The sequence below is a fragment of the Paralichthys olivaceus genome, chromosome 6 (genome assembly GCF_024713975.1).
Source record: "Paralichthys olivaceus isolate ysfri-2021 chromosome 6, ASM2471397v2, whole genome shotgun sequence".
In the NCBI taxonomy this organism is placed as follows: Eukaryota; Metazoa; Chordata; class Actinopteri; order Pleuronectiformes; family Paralichthyidae; genus Paralichthys; species Paralichthys olivaceus.
In genome coordinates, this window is record NC_091098.1 from 1,446,405 (window position 1) to 1,467,054 (window position 20,650).

At 40.0% G+C, this 20,650-nt stretch overlaps 1 protein-coding gene across 4 annotated transcripts; it reads right to left on the reverse strand.

Moving 5' to 3' along the window:
• Window positions 1–647: 647 nt before the first annotated feature.
• myt1a (myelin transcription factor 1a) lies at window positions 648–19,132 on the reverse strand. Of its 4 annotated transcripts, none has more exons than XM_020089306.2 (24): window positions 18,860–19,132; window positions 17,711–17,796; window positions 17,555–17,609; window positions 17,390–17,432; window positions 17,232–17,300; window positions 15,218–15,450; window positions 12,777–13,883; window positions 12,525–12,551; window positions 11,922–12,041; window positions 11,467–11,557; window positions 10,910–11,023; window positions 10,560–10,777; window positions 9,376–9,578; window positions 9,077–9,292; window positions 8,826–8,971; window positions 8,221–8,283; window positions 7,661–7,729; window positions 7,024–7,086; window positions 6,850–6,933; window positions 5,974–6,195; window positions 4,690–4,781; window positions 3,696–3,799; window positions 3,337–3,480; window positions 648–1,701 (listed from the first exon to the last, which is right to left on the reverse strand). In XM_020089306.2, the coding sequence occupies exons 3-24, from the start codon at window positions 17,607–17,609 to the stop codon at window positions 1,561–1,563; spliced, it is 3,624 nt and encodes a 1,207-aa protein (XP_019944865.2). In that variant the 5' UTR covers window positions 17,711–17,796; window positions 18,860–19,132; the 3' UTR covers window positions 648–1,560. The 4 variants fall into 4 exon arrangements, with proteins under 4 accessions (XP_019944865.2, XP_019944862.2, XP_019944868.2 ...); XM_020089303.2 differs by having other exon boundaries at window positions 648–1,704; window positions 18,860–19,129; XM_020089309.2 differs by lacking the exon at window positions 7,661–7,729 and having other exon boundaries at window positions 648–1,704; window positions 18,860–19,130.
• Between the last annotated feature and the right edge of the window lie 1,518 nt (window positions 19,133–20,650).

The window sequence follows — 20,650 nt, forward strand, 5'->3', positions numbered from 1 at the left end:
AATGATTTTTTTCTTTTTTCCTCTCTTTTTTGATTCTGTAGATACTTGATACACTGAAAACTGTCAGTCATAATTATCCCTAAATGAAAAAAAGAATGGAAATTGCCAGAAGACTGAAGCAACAGTTCAACACGTTGGAGGAATTGTGCACTCAAACATCTGCACCAGCCTCTGAAGTCAAGGTGTGAGACAGCAAAGAGCGGCCAGTAGGAAAGTAGCCAAAGGATATTATGATTAGAGAATGTAAGAAGTGTGTAAAGATTTCTCAGAGCTGTAATGTCCAGCTTCAATTTCCAGTACTACTATGGTTTGACGTGCTATGTGTGCAGGTAATGGCTTCTGCCTCTGTGCTTCTTGTTTTGTTTTATTTTCCAAAGTTGGTGAAGATGCTGTAAAGGAGCTGAGGATGCCCTGGCCCTTGAGCAAGACACTGAGCCCCAAAATGCTCCTCATGCTGCATTATCAGTATGGGATTGATAAAACAATAATATAAATTTACCATTTATACCTGACCTTTGGGAACAGGTAAACCACAAAAATAGTTGAGTAGTGTTTTATTACAGCAACAGCAGCTTGTATTCAACAGTCATCAGTGTGAAAAGCATTTTAATGGTCAGCACGAAAACAAAATGAATCCAGTCCACATGCACTGTGGGTTAACTTTTATTTCAAGAGCAACTTAAAGACTAATCCATACACAAACATTAACACAGACGATACAAAATAAATATTCACCATCACTTTGTTCTTCATCACCAAATAAATAACTAATATGTGCAGCTCAATATTCACAGTGTATTGCAATGTACTGAAAATAGTTTGTGGAAATTAAAAAGGAAAATCATACAAACATAAGCACCAAAAAAATGTTTAGAAAATTATTAAAAACTTTGTTACAAAATATTTGCACTTAAAAAGATCCCTGTATTTTAAATAAATAATAAGATATATAAAACAATTCATAGTTGATATCTTAAAATATTTCCTCTTTGTTCAACAATGCAGAGGAAATGATTACTTTCTCTTGGTTACCATTTAAAATCTTCTCAGGTAGCATTTTGAAATGAAAAAACCCTGAAATAAATAGATAATGTATATAAATAAGCCAACATAAATATAATACAGTGGACATGAGTAAATAAGTTAATATTAAACCAACATTTGCAAAGGACTTAAATAGTTACACAGCAATTGAAAGAATAAATCTACAAACTAGTCTTGTAGGTGCAACATCACTATGCTCATATAGAATACTATCGACATTACTGTGTGGAAACGGGATATGTTCACTAACTAAGAACGTATGCTCAGTTCAGGCTGTGTACTGCACTATGCCTGTCTGTGTCCACCTGCGTACAGTAACACTTTGATTCCAGTGTGTTACCACACACTCTAAGCTGTTCACACTCATACCTTCGTAAAGCAACATGCAAACAAGAAACAAACGCAAAGAACAGATGACAATGTTCCAAATGAGAAGAATTAAGTACATACAGTAAGTGTTTGGAAAGAAAGAGTGGTGTTGACACTGTCCTAGCCCGCCCCCTGCCTTCCAGTCCATCACACCTCGATGCCCTTTACGGCCTGATTGATGGACTCTAGCAGAGCACGGTTCTCAGGGTTCTGGTAGCAGTCTTTGTTGGTAAACATGTGGGTCAGCGTTTCCACGTAGGTGTCGAAGTTCTGCTCTGACAGCGGCTCCTGCTGAACACACGCACACAAGATCACAAGTTCACAAGTCAGAAAACAAATGTTGAGTCAATTGATGACAATAATTTACTCTTTTCAGTGCGTTGATTTTTCCATAGCAACCAAAAAGTGACTACACGTGTGTGTGTGTAAATGGTTTGTATTTTTATAGAGCTTTTCTAGTCTTGATGACCACTCAAAGCACTTTACACTACAGTTTTCCATTCACCCATCCACACAAACATTCATACAGTGCATCTATTAGCAGCACTTTTTTATTCTATGAGGTGTTCAGCATCTTGCTAAAGGACACTTTGGCATGCAGATGGGAAAGACTGGGGATCGAACTGCAAACCTTCTGGTTGGAGGATAACTGCTCGACCCGTCAGCCACAGCCGTCCCCAAACAATGCTAATTGTTAATGCTGTTAATGCTCTCGGGTTCAGGTTTGAGGGCCATGATGATGGGCAACTCTGCCATTAAAAGGGGCTCTGAAGCAATATACACGTGCTGGTGGGGTCTAGCGCTTGTGTATGTATATATGTGCATACATATACATATCTTTGTATGTAAGCAAAACATTTCACGATAAATGTCAGAGTTGTGAAGCCTTCCAATTATTATATTAATTAGAAGAATCTTAACTGTCGTACTTAAGTACATAAGAATATTTTTTAGGAGTTCTTTGTTTATTTTAAAAATTACATATGTCCTAGCAAAATGTAAGGATTTTCTTTCTTACATTAAAGGTAGTGTCTTTAGTCTTTTTACTGTCATTTACTGTATATGATGAAAGGCATTGTTAAAATTATTCAGTACCACTAACAAAGGCTGAATCAGACGTGGGACAAGATTGCTGTTTTGCAGATCACACAGAAGCTTAAGTTACAACATTGAAGCCCCAAGTTCAGTTTCAAGTCAGGACAGGTGTCAAGTTCCCTCTGAGAGTTGGACTGAATACAGACTGTCAGACATGAAAGCGGATGCTGGCCATGGTTAGTGTTAGACAGGGATGTTTGTAAGATGTTGATGTGATGTGATCTTTTCTATAGAATCATTACCACACTGACTCTGTCATTGGTCTACTGGCCTCATTCACCAACTGTTCTTCTGAGGGAATTTCATGCTTGTGCAAAATAACCAGTCTTTGTGTTTTTTTCTACACTTCTAATATGATTCAAATCACCATACTATTTTATTGTTTATAATATTTTGCTGGTATGTGGTTATATATAGTTAAGAATTAGTCTCAATACTAAAACGCATCACTAGAAAGACTGTATATATTATATTAAATATTTTGACTATTGCAAATTTGTATAAATTTCTGTGTCTCAGAGAATTTAAATACTTTAAAATACTCTGTCCAGTTATTGCCTGCTCATTCAGAAACAGAATTTTATGTGTGATTCTAAAGAACAAACACACAGTGTGAAGGTCTGTGTCCAGATCTAAGAGCAGCTCAGGTCACATTTTTCTGCCTGAACGAGGAAAACATTGTTTTTTCTATCTGATCCCAAGTAATAACATGATATAATATAATAATAATAATAATAATAATAATAATAATATGATACGTGCAGAATAAAAAAATCACCCTAGTCTACCTGACTGATGCAACTCATTGTAAACATTGTGTGTTATCACCATGGTGGGCAGGCGAATGTTGGCCAGACTGCGGATCAGGGCCTGACTCAGGCCAGATAGTTCCAGGAACAAGGCCTCGTTCCTTTCCTCAATCTGCTTATTCTCCTCCTCCATGGTCTTCAGGTTCTTCTCCATTGAAGAGATCTGAAGCAGAGATGGCCAGAGTCCAGAGAGTTAAACAAAGACCCAGAAGGATTTCACAACACATTGATAGATGAGCTGTCAGATAGATATCATGAGAGGAAAATTATCTTTTCCAACCATCATAAATCACACAGCGGTGTCTCCTGCATGTATTTAAATGTATTTTGTCTGTATGTTGATGGCAGCAGTGCACTGAGCCAAGCAGCTAAGCTCACCTGAGAGTGCAGGTTCATCATATCCGTCTCCATCTCTGAGTTGGACTCGTTCAAATCGTTGATCTCCGTGTTTAGCTGCTTGATGTCCTCATCGTTGTCCAGAACTGAGTCAACACACAGGTAGGAAAGAGAAAATCAGTCCAGCTACTATGGCTGCTGTGGCACGAAGAGTAGAGCCACATTTAGTGGTAACAAAGTACATTTAACAAGCAAGCGATTTTATATTTTTACTGGGGGAATGGTAACTTTAATGGTCGGTTTAGGTATGTTGTCCTAGTTTGTCATTGTAATTAGATGTCTATGTTATAGATCACTGCTATTAGATAATTTTTTAATTCGAAAGTTGTTTGTTGATTCTAGATGATTTTTCTGCTTCATTACCATGCGGGCAGCAGAGCATTGTTTTCACCTGTGTGTGTGTGTGTGACTCGGTAAAACATGGATGGATTGTCACCACACATTGTGTGCAGCAGATAACTGTTTGCTTGTTGTGTGAAAATCAACCACAGTACAAAAACAGCATTTTTCCATTTCAGTATTATTGGATCTAAGTGCTGCATCTGACACCATTGATCAAGATATTTAAATGCAAAGATTTGAGAGGTGGGTCAGCACCAGGCTGGTTTGATGATATCTTAAATGATGTGAGTTTAGATTTCATCAAAGGAATTTCCAATAATAATTTAAAAAAAACGCTTATTACATGTGGAGTTTCCAATTCTCTATCAGCAAATGCAACACTCTTTCATAGGGAATGAGGAGTGCTGAGATGGGATGGTAGAATTAGCAGGTTATTGAGGGGGAGGAATTTTAGTTCAGTTTGGTTTAAAGGGGATGGCATCCCCCTCATCTCCGTAAAATTGTCTACTGCATTTAAATGTATGTCATGTGTTGAATGTTACTCTCCCTTACAAACATGTTTTAATGTGTTAATAATATTTAACATGTAACAACATGTGACATACTATAGACAGAAGGAAACACAGTCTCTTACCATCACTTGCTCTGAACTTTGCAGTGATATACTCGTCTCCAGGGAACTTGGCTCTCTTCTTGTTGGCCAACGCTCTGGGACAACCTGACAGACTAAGAGGAGATCACATCAAGAACTCTTACACTCCAACACATGTATTCATGACAAAACTTTACACCACACAATTTACCCTAAACTGTTATGTATATCTCCTGATTAGCTGATAATCACCCCCTGAAGACCCTCATCAGTGTGAACCCAAATGTGTCCTGGGCCACATGTTAAGGACCTACTCAGCTGACCTCTGACCCACTATATTTTCACAATGAAATGGTACTTATCTTCTTTACACTGATTTTTTCTGTAGCCACCGACACAATATCAACACTGCAACATTTTTCTATTAAAATATTATCCCACAGTGGTTCTGCATGCAGCGCATTGATTTACTCAGGCCTTCCTGATTGCTCTCGCTCTCTCTCGTTGCTGACACACACAAACTTTGTCATCTGTATTTGTATACAGGATGACAACAAGATCTCTCAAGACACGTCATTCAGAGGGATAAGAAGGCTGTTGAGTTTTTTTCTTGTTTTTCCTCATAAAGCTACTGAACCATCTCACATATGGTGAACTTTACGGTCTGGATCTTCAGATCAGTTGTGCACTTTGCCCAGTTGATAATCCAGCATTCACACATATATCTTTACTTCACTGGTTATTTACTGAAGGAAAAGGAGCTCCTATTTTTGTAATTCATTAAAGTCACGCTTACTTAGTTTTACAAGCTAACTGGTTACGGCATGAATCAGTATTGTTGCTATGGCTACCTGCTTTTAACATACCTCGAAGGGTAATAATACTTAAAAACACTGTCTATCCACACATGTTTAAAATCAACCAAATTGGAAAAACTAGCAACAGCAATGTTTGTTGCTTAACCAATGAATGTGAACACTGTTGAAAAAACCTTCCTATGTTTCATTATTCCTTGGCAAGAACAACCACTTTGACAAACCACTATGAAACAATCACAAACGGGTATTTTCTGTTGCCATAGTATAAACTGACTAAGCCTGGCTGACAAACCCAGGGAAGCTACAAAACCTCCTGGGCTTGTGTCTTGTGGAGGTGTCCAGGTTTGGACCTAAATGTCTGTCAGGCCTCAAGTCAAACTTGAGGAGGGAGGATTGTTTTTGCTGGTGTGCCTCCTGTAATCTGCATGATGCTGCCTTATGAAATCGATCAATGTATAGTATTTTGACATGAAACTGCTCTCTGAGTACTCTCAGACATTCCAGATACCTGCGGTGTGTCAGGAAACTGCCGTTAGCGTGGCCAGAGCCGTCACAGCCTGGCGTCGGGCAGGTGGGCCCTTCAGTCTTGAAGGACTTCCAAGAGAAGGGTGTGCCGTTAAGAAGACCTTCCTTCTGCCGACGTGCCGCCAGCGGACAGCCATAGGCACTGCGGTGAGTGGCGTACTTTCCACTGATGTGGCCCAGACTGTCACAGCCAGGAACTGGACACCTGGAGACAAGCGGAAAACACTGGTTCAACTAATTGATGGTTAGCAGAGATGGAAGTGTCGAGCCATAAAATCCAAATGAGCTCTTTTAGCTTAAGAATTCTGATAGAAAGCAGAGATTAAGAAAAATTCACCAGGAATTAATTTAGCGACCAGATGCAAATCTCCTAGAAGCTTTCAGACAAATGAGAGACAAGACATATGTCTCTGATGAGTCTATGATTTATTACATAAAATGAAAGGGCTAACCTTCTATTAGACATGTCAGTTAATTAAGCTTATCCATGTATTTCTTTACCTTCACATATTTCCCTTTATCACAGTCGAACAAATCTATCATTCTATGTGTCTTCGATCTTCCCACAGAACAATTTGCATTGTCTCCCCCTTTACATATGTTAGACTATGAAAATAATGAATCACATTCTGAAAACATAGTAAATCACATAGTTTGGGTTCTATTTTTCAAAATATAGCAGTGGCATTTCTTCTAAATTCAGGATCCAATTAAGGAGCACTTTGCTTTGGTTGAGACTTCATGCAAGATGACTAAGATGTGAAGCCTGTTGAAGCAAAGGATCAAGGATTATTGAACTACTGATTGAGTGTGTTCAGTATATTTGATGGTATTCTGCCTTTGATCTACTGTTGCTCACCTCAATAGCTCAGAGTCTTCCTTGTCATCCTTGGTTGGGGTTGATTTGATTCCGCTCTTCTTGGCTCTAGGGCAACCAGACAGACTGAGAGAGAACCAGGGGGCGTTAGTGACAGCATCTGTCAGTACTGAGGAGCTGAATGTGCAGCAGGCATAACAGGAGAGGAGCTTCTACCTTCTGTGTGAAGCATAGTTTCCAGTGATGTGGCCCGATCCATCACAACCTGGAGTTGGACACCTGAGACACACACATAAACATTCTTTCACTTTACAGGCTTTCATTTATAACACACCGCAGGTTGACAATGGTGTTTGTCACTCAACACTGTAAATAGACATAGATGCCACGTCCGGATTATGAGATGTGTCTCTGCCGCTGCCATATTGCAGCAAGTTTCTGGTTCTGACAAGTTTAAACAGAAGAAAATCCCAGACTTGACGAAGCCTTTGGATGTTCTAATGACAGAGATGCTAAATTCAAGCAACAAGAGTAACCTTTCAGAGGTGCAAAGTTGTTTTACAATTTTTTGATGGTATTTTCTTTCATTATGTTGAGTTTTATTTACCATAATAACTAATCCTTCTTTTACGCAACCAAAGTATTAGACACATACATACACGGTATGAGCAAAATATGATAAATATGTGAGGATACATTGTGAATATTTTACTATCTGACTGGAAATCTGCTCTAAAATCGGTTGAAATATCAGCAAGTTGTATATCAGTGTGTAAAGGAGAGTAGGGACAGAGACGTAGCTGCAGACTCAGTGAACATGTTGGAGGTGAGAGACAGGAGGAAGCAGACATACTTTAGTTCAGCTGTGTGGGCAGCCATGAGGGTCCGAAGTGATTTATCGGCAAGAGGACAGCCTGACAGACTGAAAGATACATTAGAGAGAGAGCGTCAGAAAACCAGACTGTGAAAAGGATGTGTGAGTATGAGTGAAGGGAAGAGCCAGAGCCTGACCTGGACTAGAGACCCAGAAGAGGACTGGGCAGGACAACCATTTGAGACACGGACTTGTTACCCCCATATCTCCTGGCTACATAACATACTTATACAGTATCATGTGTGCTGTCAACATAAGTTGATATGATCCAGTGCTTACATTAACTACACCTACATAACTATGTACAATGTGAAGTGAGTTCTGAATGACAAACAGTGGACAGACATCTAACGTGGCTGGACTCTCCTCAAATAGGAAAAGCTGTCACTCTCCTTTTCCTCATAAATTGAATCCAGTCAGAATCAGTGTGAGGAGCAGAGGTCAAAATGACATCATATTCCAACCTCAACAAATCATCTTTCAGTGCACATACCACAAATGCAGAGATCGTCCTTTACAAGTCACAGTGCAGGTCATACCTTCTATGTGACGCGTAGTTCCCAGTAATGTGTCCACTGCCATCACAGCCTGGGGTGGGACATCTAGAGCCAAGACACACACAGATAAGTCCAGTGCCTTGGACATAGTGCTTTTACTGACGTGCCAGAAAAACATACTACAGTGTCAGTTCAGACTCGTTTTTTCAGTTGCGGCAACTCAAAGCCTACTGCTGTTCAGGTCATATTAAATGGATGGTAGAAATGGGAACGACTCAGATCTTTTATGAGTTAACAACTAAATTTGTCTGCCTGTAATTGGTGGTTGTCTTAGGTGCTCCACTTTCATTTAAGTGCTAGTATATTATAGTCTCTCTCATATGAAATGAACATGAGGTTTGAGGAGAAATACTTTATACAATAGTTTGATTGACTGTCCCACGGTCGTCTGCAGGGGGTGACGCTTGTCTCACCTGAATAATAACCAGTGTTCATAATCTTTATTCTGGTTGAATGATGTTTATGTTTTAATTTCAATGTTTGAGTAATACAATCTAATTAAAGTATGTACAAACAAAAGAAAAGTGGAACAATGGTCTTTCATTATACCAGCTTTGAATGGAGGTAGGGTAAAAGCTGTGTCTTACACAAGAACGTCTTTTTTGCTGTCTTTGGGCTGGAACTTGACCTTGAAGGTGGAGGTGGTAACCTCACCAGGGTACTTCCTGTCCTCTAGATTCTCCTGGTCTTCCTCAGCATCAGAGGAAGTGTATGAGGGAGCTGTGTACTCCACCTAACAAAAGATAAAACAAGTAGCTCAAACAAATTGCCAAAAAATCCTTATCCAAAGATAAGAACCATTGTGTATGATTCACACAGCACTGGATGTGTGCAGTACCTCTTCATGGTCTTCCTCTTTGAGTCCACTTGGTTTGGTAAAGTCTAGTGGCCCCTCCCACTCTGACTGAGTGTGGCCCTGAGACAATGTAGCTCCAATGTGTTGAGAGGACGAAGACGAGGAGGATGAAGGCTCTGGAGACTGCACGCCCTCCCTCTTGGTCTTCTTCATGCTGAGGTCCAAAGTGCCGTTTTCATCCACTTCAATGTCTGATTCCTACATAGTTCAGATACACAGAACATAAGAGTCTATCATTGGGCACAGATGAGGCAGATTCTGTAAGAAAGGAACCTGTGTACCTTGGTGCAGGGATCCCTGGGCTTGGCACTGAGAGTCTCCGGCCTCTCCCAGCAGCGGGTGGACAAGTTGAGGATGGCTGTTGCTGCCATGTGGGCTGCCTCTGCATCCTGGCTATAGTCATAACCACTGGAGGATGAGGCGCTCTTGGAAAATCCCCCAGACACACTGTGACTGGGGGAGGAGGCCTTGGGGAATGATTTAGCTGTGGGAGTTGAGCAGAGTGAATCTACTGGAACAAGGACAGAGAGCAGACCTATGTGGAGCCTGACAGCTGCTGATGGTTAGGTAAAGGTAAATTAACTCTAGCAACTTTCAAAGTCAACACACATTGACAGGATCAGGGTCAGTATCAGTATCTTGCTCAAGAGCACTTCGGCAAGTGGACTGAAGGAGCCACAGCTGCTCAATAACCACACTGAAACCAGATGTATGTCTGCATGAATGAATGAATGAATGAATGTACACAAATGATTAACTTTAATATCAATTTATGCAATAAAGAAGGAAATGTATTGTTGGCATTATATTACATATTATATATAATGAAATACAATATATTTTAGGTTCAGTGTTCTTCAAATTCAACCATTCACATTCACACCTAAGGACAATTTAAAGTCTCCAATGTGCATGGCTTCAGACTGTGACTGCAGGCCTGCAGAAAACCCACACACAGAAACCATCTAAACAGTTTGAACCCAGAACCTTTGAAATGACAGTGCAGACCAATGCACCACCTTCTCTTCCTCTTGTATCATATGTTTTAGTCTTCAATTTATGTTCTTAGAAATTGTGGGTTTTGGTTTTGAGAAAGAATGAGAACTATGATATTGTGATGATATGAAATAATCAAATTTTACCAGGATCCGTTCAAACAATGAGGTAAAACAAGAGTAGGATACATGGAAATACTTTTGACTATTGCCTGATGAAGTTGTTATTGTTTGAACTTATTTTTAGTGAATTTATACATGAAAATTATTATTCTCAATGATTACTTTGAGAATGGATTTGTATTAGGACTAGCTGGCCTCAAATTTAAACATTCTAATGATATAACATTATCTGCATTTAAATCAGATGACAAAATGTTCCCACACAAGTTACACTGGGTTTAAAGAGTGTTTGTGTTACCCTTGATTTGGGTCAAGTCAAATGTACAGGTGGTGTATATGTGTCTTACATTTGAAGGCTTTAGGTGATGTTTCAGTGGTGCCTGGTGTCTTTGGAATGAGCATACGCTTTCCAAACACCTGAACATCGAAGCTTGCATAGTCAAATGACACCTTGGAGTATTTCTCCAGCTCCTTGGCCAGGTTCGCTCGAGGCGTGGTGGTCACTGTGTTGGGCCGGTAGCTGCCATACTGAGGGATCTCCAGCTGTTTCACAAAACACATGGGCCTGGAGGAAAAGTTGGTAGGTATGTTTTATCCTTGCACTGACATGAACAAAGAGTAGATGTATGTATTCACTAGAAACTGAGTTGAGAAAAGAAACAAATAGTGTCACTTGGTGGTAACTATCTTGTCTCACCTGAGCACTCTGTCTGAGTTGGAAGAGGGTTCACTGGCTGCAGCTTGTAAATGAACCTGCTTGTCTTGGTTCTTGTTCAGTTTAGCTGCTGCTGCGATGGGGCAGCCGGACAGACTGACAAAGGGGAGACACATCCACATGTTTGGATTTAATGAATGAATAGGTCAACACTCAGTACCCAGACAGGTGCTCAAATTATTGCTAATCTTCTAAAGACAGAGTCAGTCGTGTTAGTAGTATTAGATAAGATTAGGCCTCCCTGAGATTATACCTCACTTGCACTAGTTTGTGCAATATCTTTATTTGTGATGATTGCAGTTATTTTAGAATCCCAGAACTCCAAATCTGTGTATCGATCATTTTTGAAAACTGAAATGTTGCCTAATCAAAGGATAAACTATTCTAATTCTATATGTGGGAAGTCATGGAAGCTTATTACACACACTATGTCCACTTACACATTTGTTGTGGTAGTCAGGCCCATGTGTATGTGTTTTGCATGATTTTCTGAATGTGTGTTATATGTTTGGGTGTGTGTCTGTGGGTGTGTTATTAACCTGCGGTGTGTGTTGCGGTTACTGTTGACATGACCCTGGCCTGTGCAGCCAGGAGTTGGACACTTCAAGACGTTCTCATGCATGGCCAGAACTACAGACACACAACAGAGTAAGGGGTCAGTCTCTGCAGTTTACTGTAGAAGGTCTCACATCACTAGCGGTATAGTGAAAGGACAAGCTGTTCAACACACTCATTCTCTGAAAATGTGTTAATGGCATTAAAAGAAGAATTATTAGTAGTTGATTATCTAACAGAAGGAAGTGCTAGTGGTACTACTAGTCATTGTGTTACTGGTAGAAATAATATTAACAATACAAACAAAAAATACCCAGGTCTTTACTCTTAAAGCTGGAAAATCTTAAATAAAAATGGTCTGCATGTTAGAATAGAGTCATCAGAGCATTTTAACTGATCGTCTGTTGAAGGTCTATGGAGACAGCAAATGTGCACTCACTCTCTGGAGGGATTCGATCTTTGTGAGGACATCCAGATAGACTGCGATGGTGAGGGTACAGCCCAGTCACATGACCTGTCCCATCACACCCTGGGGTCGGACACTTCACTTCCTTCTTCTCTAAATAGACGAGGGAATGATTTAGACAGCAGGGATAATTAATTAAATTAGTAGTAATATACATATAACAAAGATTCAATTAGATATTGATCTACTTGAATATTCAGGTAAAGCACTTTGTAACTTTGTTTTGAAAAGCATAGATGAGGTTTATCATTATTATTTGATACTAGTTTCATTACTCAACAAGAATCGGACCATGAGTATTGGTAATTTCATTACTTCGATATCAATCAACTAACCACTAAATAGTATCTGTATGAAGAATTGCAGCAATTTATATGATAGATAGTCATCTTTTTAAATGCTGTGGGGTGACAATGGTTAATGTTATTGACTCTTTCTTATACTCATATATGAAATCACACAAAAAACTGATTGTTCCATCCTTAATGTCCCCTGAAATCATCTATAAGTGTTCCCTTATAAATGCTTACGATAAACACATAATGTTTTTGTTTAAGGGATGAAATATTATTTTACCTCTGGGCCACATGCAGCCAGTAACTCCTGCACAGAAAGAGCCATGTGCTATTGTTAAACTGTAAGATTAAATTGCACTTTATAGATATATCACTTGATTTTGTGATAATGCTTTAAGCTAATATATGTCATTAACCAAACATAGAAATCTGTAATAGCATTCCTGATGTGACACATGCATTAGTTCATGGTGTGTTAGAAACAAGAGCACTCTTAGAGTGAGCTGTTTGGTTGTAGTTATAGTGAATGTACCTTTGCTGTAGTGAGCGGTGCGTCGGGCCACAGCTGCAGGCTCAGAGCTCTTGCTGGAGCTGCTGTATGGTTGATATTCTGGGGAACTCTGTGGCTCCTGACTCCCCTTCACCTCTTCAGCCTTCAGGGCAATGGCCTGCTCCAACAGCCCCAGGTTCCCCCGAGTCATATCCCAGTTCTCAGAGTCGTCTGTGATTCCTGAGCCTTCTGAGACACGATCCTGCTCCTCTCCTTCTTCTTCTTCCTCCTCTTCCTCCTCCTCATCTTCCTCCTCGTCCTCCTCCTCATCCTCCTCGTCCTCCTCCTCCTCATCCGAGTGGACTTCAATAACCACTGTAGTCGGAGAGGCTTTGCTCGAGTCTCTGTCCTCCTCTTCCTCCTCCACCACCTCACCTGCTTCCTTCTCCTGCCTCTCATCCTCCTCTTCCTCTCTCTCCTCCTCTTCCTGCCCCTCATACTCTTCCTCTTCCTCAGTCATGGGGGTGCTGACTTTTTCTTCCCTGAGTGACACCTCGGCATCTGATCCCTGAGTGTGTGGACTCAAAGTGTAAGGAGTGTCAACCCCTTGGTGGACCTCCTTCACCTCTCCCTCATCTTCTTCCTCTCCTTCATCTTCCTCTTCCTTTTCCTCCTCATGGTCCGCCCTCTTACTCTGCACCACTATTGATTCTTTGGCCTGATGGTTGTAATCGCCACTGGAGTACTGGTGATCAGAGTTTTCCTGGCTTATCATCTGTCTCTCTACCTGCCTCACTTCTACAATAGTTTCTTGCCTGTCTTGCTGGTCTTCCTCTTCCTTTTCTTCTTCTTCTTCCTCTTCCTCCTCTTTTGTCTTTTTAAGATCAGCAATTCCAGCTTCTTCTTGAGGTTGCTCAGATAGGTGCTCTTTCATCACCAGGTTACTCTCCTCCTTCTTCTTTATCTCTGTTTCCTCCTGGTGATGATCATCAGAGAGTGTAACCTGCTTCACTTCCTCACTAGTTTTCTCACTTTCAGCTTCATTCCCAGTCTCAGAGGAGACGCTTTGATTGTTGTCGTCTTCAGCCACAAGACAAACTGTAGTTTCTGATGTTTCAGATTCCTCTGATGTCACCAGTGAACAGTCTGCTGTAGATTCAAATCATAAACAAATGTCATTGTCCCACCCCTCCATTGGCAAACTGGTGAGTAGATAATTTTAATTTTTCGGTGAACTATCCCTATAAGGCTGCAGGTTTATGTTGGTAGTCAACTCTAGTCTGTGTCTGCATCATCAAGCTATCCTCCATCCTAGCATCAATGTATTACCTGACTCTCTGCCTCTCATAAGGGTTGGACTGTGCTGAGTAGGTCGGTGGCAGGGTCAATTCAATTCAAGTTTATTTGTGTAGCGCCCATAGGTCAAATATCTATATATTTTTATTTACAAATAATAACCCATTCTATAAAAGCTTGGACTCAAGACTGCACTTACCACTGTGAGTTATATGAAGAACATCATTCTTTTTTGGAGGAAGCAATGTTTGCAGTGGTCAACTAATATAGATTGTATTCAAAGGAGTTTCAGTTTGTCAAGAAACAGAAAAAGTGGAACTCCTGTGAGGTTGCATGGGTTCTCCCTACTGGATATTTCATTAACATTGTTTCCTTTTTCTCTAAATATTATTTTATAGTTTTATCTCAATAAATTACTTAATTCTCATACTATTGGGATTTTTTTCTCATTAAATTATGACTTTATTTTCAAAATAGTAAGACTTCATTCTTTCATATTTTGAGTTGTCTTTTCGATTCTGCGATTTCTTTTCTTCAATATAGCTCCATCCATAATGCCCCATGATGAGTTTGAAAAAGCGAATAATTTTGACTGTGTCTCTGGAGGTGGAGCAGGTCATGTCGCCAGTGTGTGAATGATGTGATGTAGAGAAATTGTTGCACATAGATGCTCTATATTAATACAGACCTGTTTTTGTTCTGTGCTGTGCTTTTTACTGCTAGCTGGCTAACATTAGCATGATAACATGCTACACTATAACAATAACACACAAATATTAACATTAATGATGACCATGGTTAAATGTACACACTGAAAAAGGATCATGTCAACATTGTTATTACTAGCCTGTGAACATGCTCATATTAGCATTCAGCTTGCTTGGCTGCAGGCATATGTCTGAAAACCATGGACATATAAACCCTTTGATTTTCACCCTCAGCTAATTGCTTTATCTTAGAATCTTTTTGTTTTTATTTTTCGAAAATGAGTTTTTTATACCACAACTAATACAACTTTATTTCTTTGATATAAAGTTGATTCTTAATCTAAGCTTTTGAGTGAATTATCAGGTTCTATTATTTCTAAGGGCATTTAACAGTCATTCACATTGAATAATGATATATCTCCCCATAGCTACTGTACTCTTCAGGCAATTTTTCATGGTAACCTTTCTGGTCTCACTCACTTTGTGCTGACTCTGGTCTGTTTTTTGTTTTGTCCTTATTCTTCTCTTTAAGGTCTTCTTCCTCCTCTTCTTCCTCCTCTTTTTGTTCCTCCTCCTCTTCTTCACTGTCTGCAGTGAAGCCATCGTCTGCTACCTGTTTGGCTGGTTGGTTCCTTCGTTTGGGAGCAGACTGATTCTCCTCAGCCTCAGCCTCCTCTAGTTTCCTTTTCTTCACAATTGGGCATCCCAGTACGCTGTGGAGAGCAGGGTTGGTATTTAAGTTTATGCTAACATCCAATACACTAACAAATACGTATGCAGTTGCAGGATAGTGTGAGTATATAAACCCTTTGTAATGACCTGGTTTTCTGCATAAATGCTCATAAAATATTATCTGATATAGGTTTCTTATAAAAAATTTTAAGAAACCTGTTGATTGATTAACTGGTAGAACTTATTTTGGCAGAATCAACCTCAAGCTTGTCTGGCAGCACACCTGCACCATGTTATCGAGAAATTTTGGACTATTCTTACAAAAGACCTGCTTCAGTGCAACAATACTGTCAGGATGTCTAGCATGAATGGCCTTCTGAACTCATTCCACAGCACCTTAGGTCTGAGTTTAGATCTTCATCTGATGCATAACCACCCTGAAGTCATCCTGTACGGTTCACTGGGACCTGGGATGTCCTACCTCATGATGATCCCTCCACTATACTGTACCTCAGAGATGTTGGTTTCAGGTTGGCAGACAACAGTTGCCTTTTATATCACACACAGTATTATGTGGTGTTCCCAAATATGTCAGCCTTCATTACATCAGTCAACAATTTTCCTAGTAACAAACTTCAGGCATGTGTTCTTTTGGAGAGTAGCAGCTCCCTCTGTAAGGCCCTGCCATGCATACTGTGCTCCATGATCGGTGTGTGGCAGATTCATGAACACAGGTCATAACCAGGTCCAGTGATTCCTTTGAAGCTTTAGCTGTTACTCTGAGCTTCTTTATATCTCACTGATCATTAAACCTCTGGAGTAAGCTGAACAACCAAGAGAGAGACACTTTTCAAATAAACTTGGGCACCTTAAGGGGGGTTCAGGGGTGTACACGGTGGAGTTATAATGATATCAAATGCCCAGCATGGACAGGGGGCCCTCAGAGAACACTATTATTATTATTATTATTATTGATGTTAATGGCATTTTAATTATAATTGTATCTATTACTTAGTTTTTAAAAAGGATTATGGGAAAAGTTACAGACTTTCCTTTGGATCCCATTAAAGGTTCAGTTTGTAGAATCTAGTGACATCTAGTGGTGAGGTTGCATGTTGCAACTGGGCTACTGTAGATAGGACCCTCTGCTGATGCAAATATAGTATTAAAGTATTTAAAATATTAAAATATAAAGGTTCAGGTAGGGTAAAGAAAACAGCAATTTGTAGAATTTTCATACACTAGCGAAAACATCACTGGGATGATTGTGGGGTTCAGCCTCAGATGCAGCACTGCTCTTCTAGAGATCTTCGAGGGCTGGCCTGTTTTTTTCTAGTAATGCGTGAAGTTCACAGCAGAATAGACATAGGAAATTATCTTTCAGCACAGTTTCAATGTTTATCTGTAAAATATGTAAATCCTGTGCACTTGGGGGACACCCCCTGCAAATGAATGGTCTCCATTTATAGAGAGTTTTTTTGACTTTGTACTGATAAATATCTAAACTCTTATTTTGCTCATTTTGTAACCATTTGCAGCTTTATGCAAATCAACTGTTATTGAAGTGTGGCAGACATAGGTAGTCACTTATTGTATAAATCTAAGAAGCTCTAACACACCTCTTCACATTAATTGATTATCGCATGTTTATTTTTAATTGAATATATATTGAAAAATAAATCAGTCACTAAGCTATGTTATTGTCTTTCTGATGTTTGTGGGATCTTCATAGATGACTTAGCGTGAAGTGTAAATGTTAATATTGCTATATGTTCTAGCCAACTCACTGACGTACAGTGCAGAAAGTTAGACGGAACCCTACCTCCTGTGTCGGGAGTATCTTCCACTGACGTGGCCTTTGCCGTCACATCCAGGGGTGGGACAGCTGCTACTGACACAGAGCGAGACAATGTTTTTTATACATACAAGACATACATTCTACATACTGACAGTCTTCTGCAGAAGCATTAGATTCCTTACCTCAACTCCTGCTTCATCTCCTGTCCTGCAAGTTCTGATAACACTGAATCCACCAGCAGGAAAATCATTAGATGCAAAAATGTAAGTCATACAAGGACTATAAGTGTGTGTGTGTGTGTGTGTGTGTGTGTGTGTGTGTGTGTGTGTGTGTGTGTGTGTGCTTACCCCGAATGCCTTTAGAGCGGGTTCGTGTTCGTGTCTCTGTAATGTCTTGGCTCATCTGAATATCAGAGGGACATGAGCAAGATCATAAGTAAGTTAGATAGATAGATAAATAGATAGATAGAGAGAGAGAGAGAGAGAGAGAGAGACATAGAGTACTTTGATGCTGAAGCGTGTCCTCTCTGATCAGTTGTCTCTCCCCTAATTGGCTGGCTGGCTCATTAATTGACCTTTGAAATCATTTTCTGTTGGATTAAACACACACAACACAGTCTTTTAGATGGAAGATCATTTTGCACACAGTTATTAACACAAGGTGACTGAACTGAATTTCATAGAAAATAGAATGGGTTGTTATGGTTAGACCTAGTATTCAATCCCTGATCAAGTCACAGTGATGTCACCTGGGTTACCTTAACACAAGATTGCAGACTCAGTATTATAACAAAACAAAAGGCTCACAGAGTGTCACAGTAAGATTCTATTGGTTGCCGTTTGGGAAATGAAGGCTTTTGCTTTTCGAGGCTTCACTCATCCAAGAGACTAAAGGTCAAAATCTCTCTGCCTCTGCTGCATTCAGACCATTTTTTTGAACATATTTGATAATGACAGACACTGTAAAAATAAGAAATTTGTTTAATAACAACAATGTAAGACTATAATAAAACATTCACCATCTTGTCTTATATTCTAGAAAAAATAGTATAAAATAATTGAAATTAATTAATTACAAGAAATACATCATCCTAATATATTGCATGCGATTGGTCATGACAGTCTGGGAACAGGGTCACAGGATTACAGGGCGATTACAGGATGGCATCAGTTTAGATGTGGACTGACTGCTTCTACATTTCTACACACAATATCATACACACAGACTGCGAGGGTAAATTAGAGAGAACGAGGCGTGTTCGTAACAGCAGGGATGTAGGCCAGGCTTTTAACAAGGACGAGGCCTCTCTCCGAAACTGGCACAACACGAAACAAGCCGCCGTGATCGGCGTTCAACGCTTTTCACAACAGATCGTATCGACACCGGGCCGCCATTGTAGGCGCTGGAAATAACGAGCCACGGTGATAATCGGTTTAAAAGCCTGACTGTCTGCACATACGGACCGAGTTCATTATTCTCCACGGAACGAAAGCTCGCTGACAATCCGCGACGAGCTATCTTCCATTCGGCCTCATCGCGTCATGCCTCCTCGGTGGGAGCTCCACAGTCAGGCCTGTAGCAGCGGCAACAACAGAAAATACCGACAAGTGATGGCGCTTCATGCTCTTTGTCAGAGCGACATGAAGCCTTACCTTACACTCACAGTATTGCCATCCCATCCCCCTCCTCTCCGACATGTCCGGGCTGCACAAACTGGTTCTCTGGAGCACCACCTCAGCAGCAGCCGGGCACAGCAGAGGACCTCAGAGGGACTGAGTCAGAGCGGCAGCAGCTTCACACTGAGGCCAGCACCCGGAGCCTTTCAGCACCCCGGACAGAGCCAGCCGAATCTTCAGCACCATGGACAGAAGCCCCGCTGCACTGCCCCCTGCAGGCGCACATGAGAGCTGCAGTCAGCCGCGGCTCATGCAGGAGCCCCCCTGCCGGCGCGGGGCTGTCAGTTGGCCCGGTCTGTGGACTCCTGGAGGCGGTATCAATATTTAACGAGGCCGCTAAGCAGCTGGAAGATGGAGGAACTCATCCAACACACTTCTGAACACCCAGTAACTTAAAACCAACTGAGGAGGCTGTAGTGTCACAGGTAGTGGATGTACTAATAGCAGAAATAGGATAATAGTACTACTGCTACAGTAGAACTGGTAATAGTAGTAGTATGTCACCTTAACTATATACCAGCTGGTAACTACATGAACCAACCGGTTCTGTTGACTTATTTGTCATCTTTGGTCAGAACATTTTGAAACGATGCCTATTACTATGTTGTTATGATCAAACAAAATGATCAAAGAAGTTATATAGATATGTATATATATTTATTCAACAGCAGCAAGTTGTGCTTTGTCAAAAGCGATAAGAACGAATCATTATATTTACAACATTGGATTGACAGCTATATATTATAATTTCTGCAGATTTACAAAGTGATGCAGCTCAACTTTCAGCTTTAAGCTATATCTGTCTCATTAAATACAAAATATAATGACATGCAGATACTGATAACAAATACAAATTTTGAAAGACTGAAGAAGAAACAACATTCACTTTTATCAATATCAATGCACAAACAAAACAAAAAGTTGAGAAATATTTCATTGCACAAACCAATCACTTAAGTTGGAAGCCAGAAATACTATATAGATACAAATCTGAAAGTTCAGCTAACTATAATTAAGAAAACCTTTTAATTCTAATAGGAAATGTTATTTCCATAAAGTCCACTTCTCAAAGTCTAACCCATCATTGGATAAATTACGATTATATTTAAGATCTATTTTGAGTCTATATAAATGATTAACAAGAAGTGCACTTATATGACTAATATGATATAGGAATAAAGATGTTTGTTTAATATTATTTATTGCTGTTTGCATTTATCTTTCATTACCGTTATGATTATCATCTTGACCCATTGACCTAACCCATCAACCTTTTGAATGTTTCATAACTAGAAGGTCTTACCTTCATGATTTATTTCACAATCAGCTGCCACCACGATCCACAATTGCAAGAGGTGTTAATGATCCAGTATCATGATTTGCTATGTGGCCGCAGCAATGATCCTTGATCTGCAAATGAAAACTCAAGGACTCCAGGGATAAATACTATTCAGTAACATGTATTGATGAGACATTAATGTGATGAAGAGGAAGAGGGGGAAAGAGACGCTGTATGTGTCATGTGTTCCCTGACAATAATAGCTGATCAAGGACAGACCTGAACCAGCTCTAACTATAAGCTTTATCATAAAGGAAGGTTCTCTTAAAAATAGAGAGGGTGTCTGCCTACTGAACTGAAACTGGGAGATGATTCCATAGGAGAGAATTTTAAATTATATTCTAAATTGAACAAAAAGTCAGCGTAGTGAAGCTAATACAGGAGAAATATGATTTTTGTCCGTGGTTTATGTCAGCTGCAGCATTTTG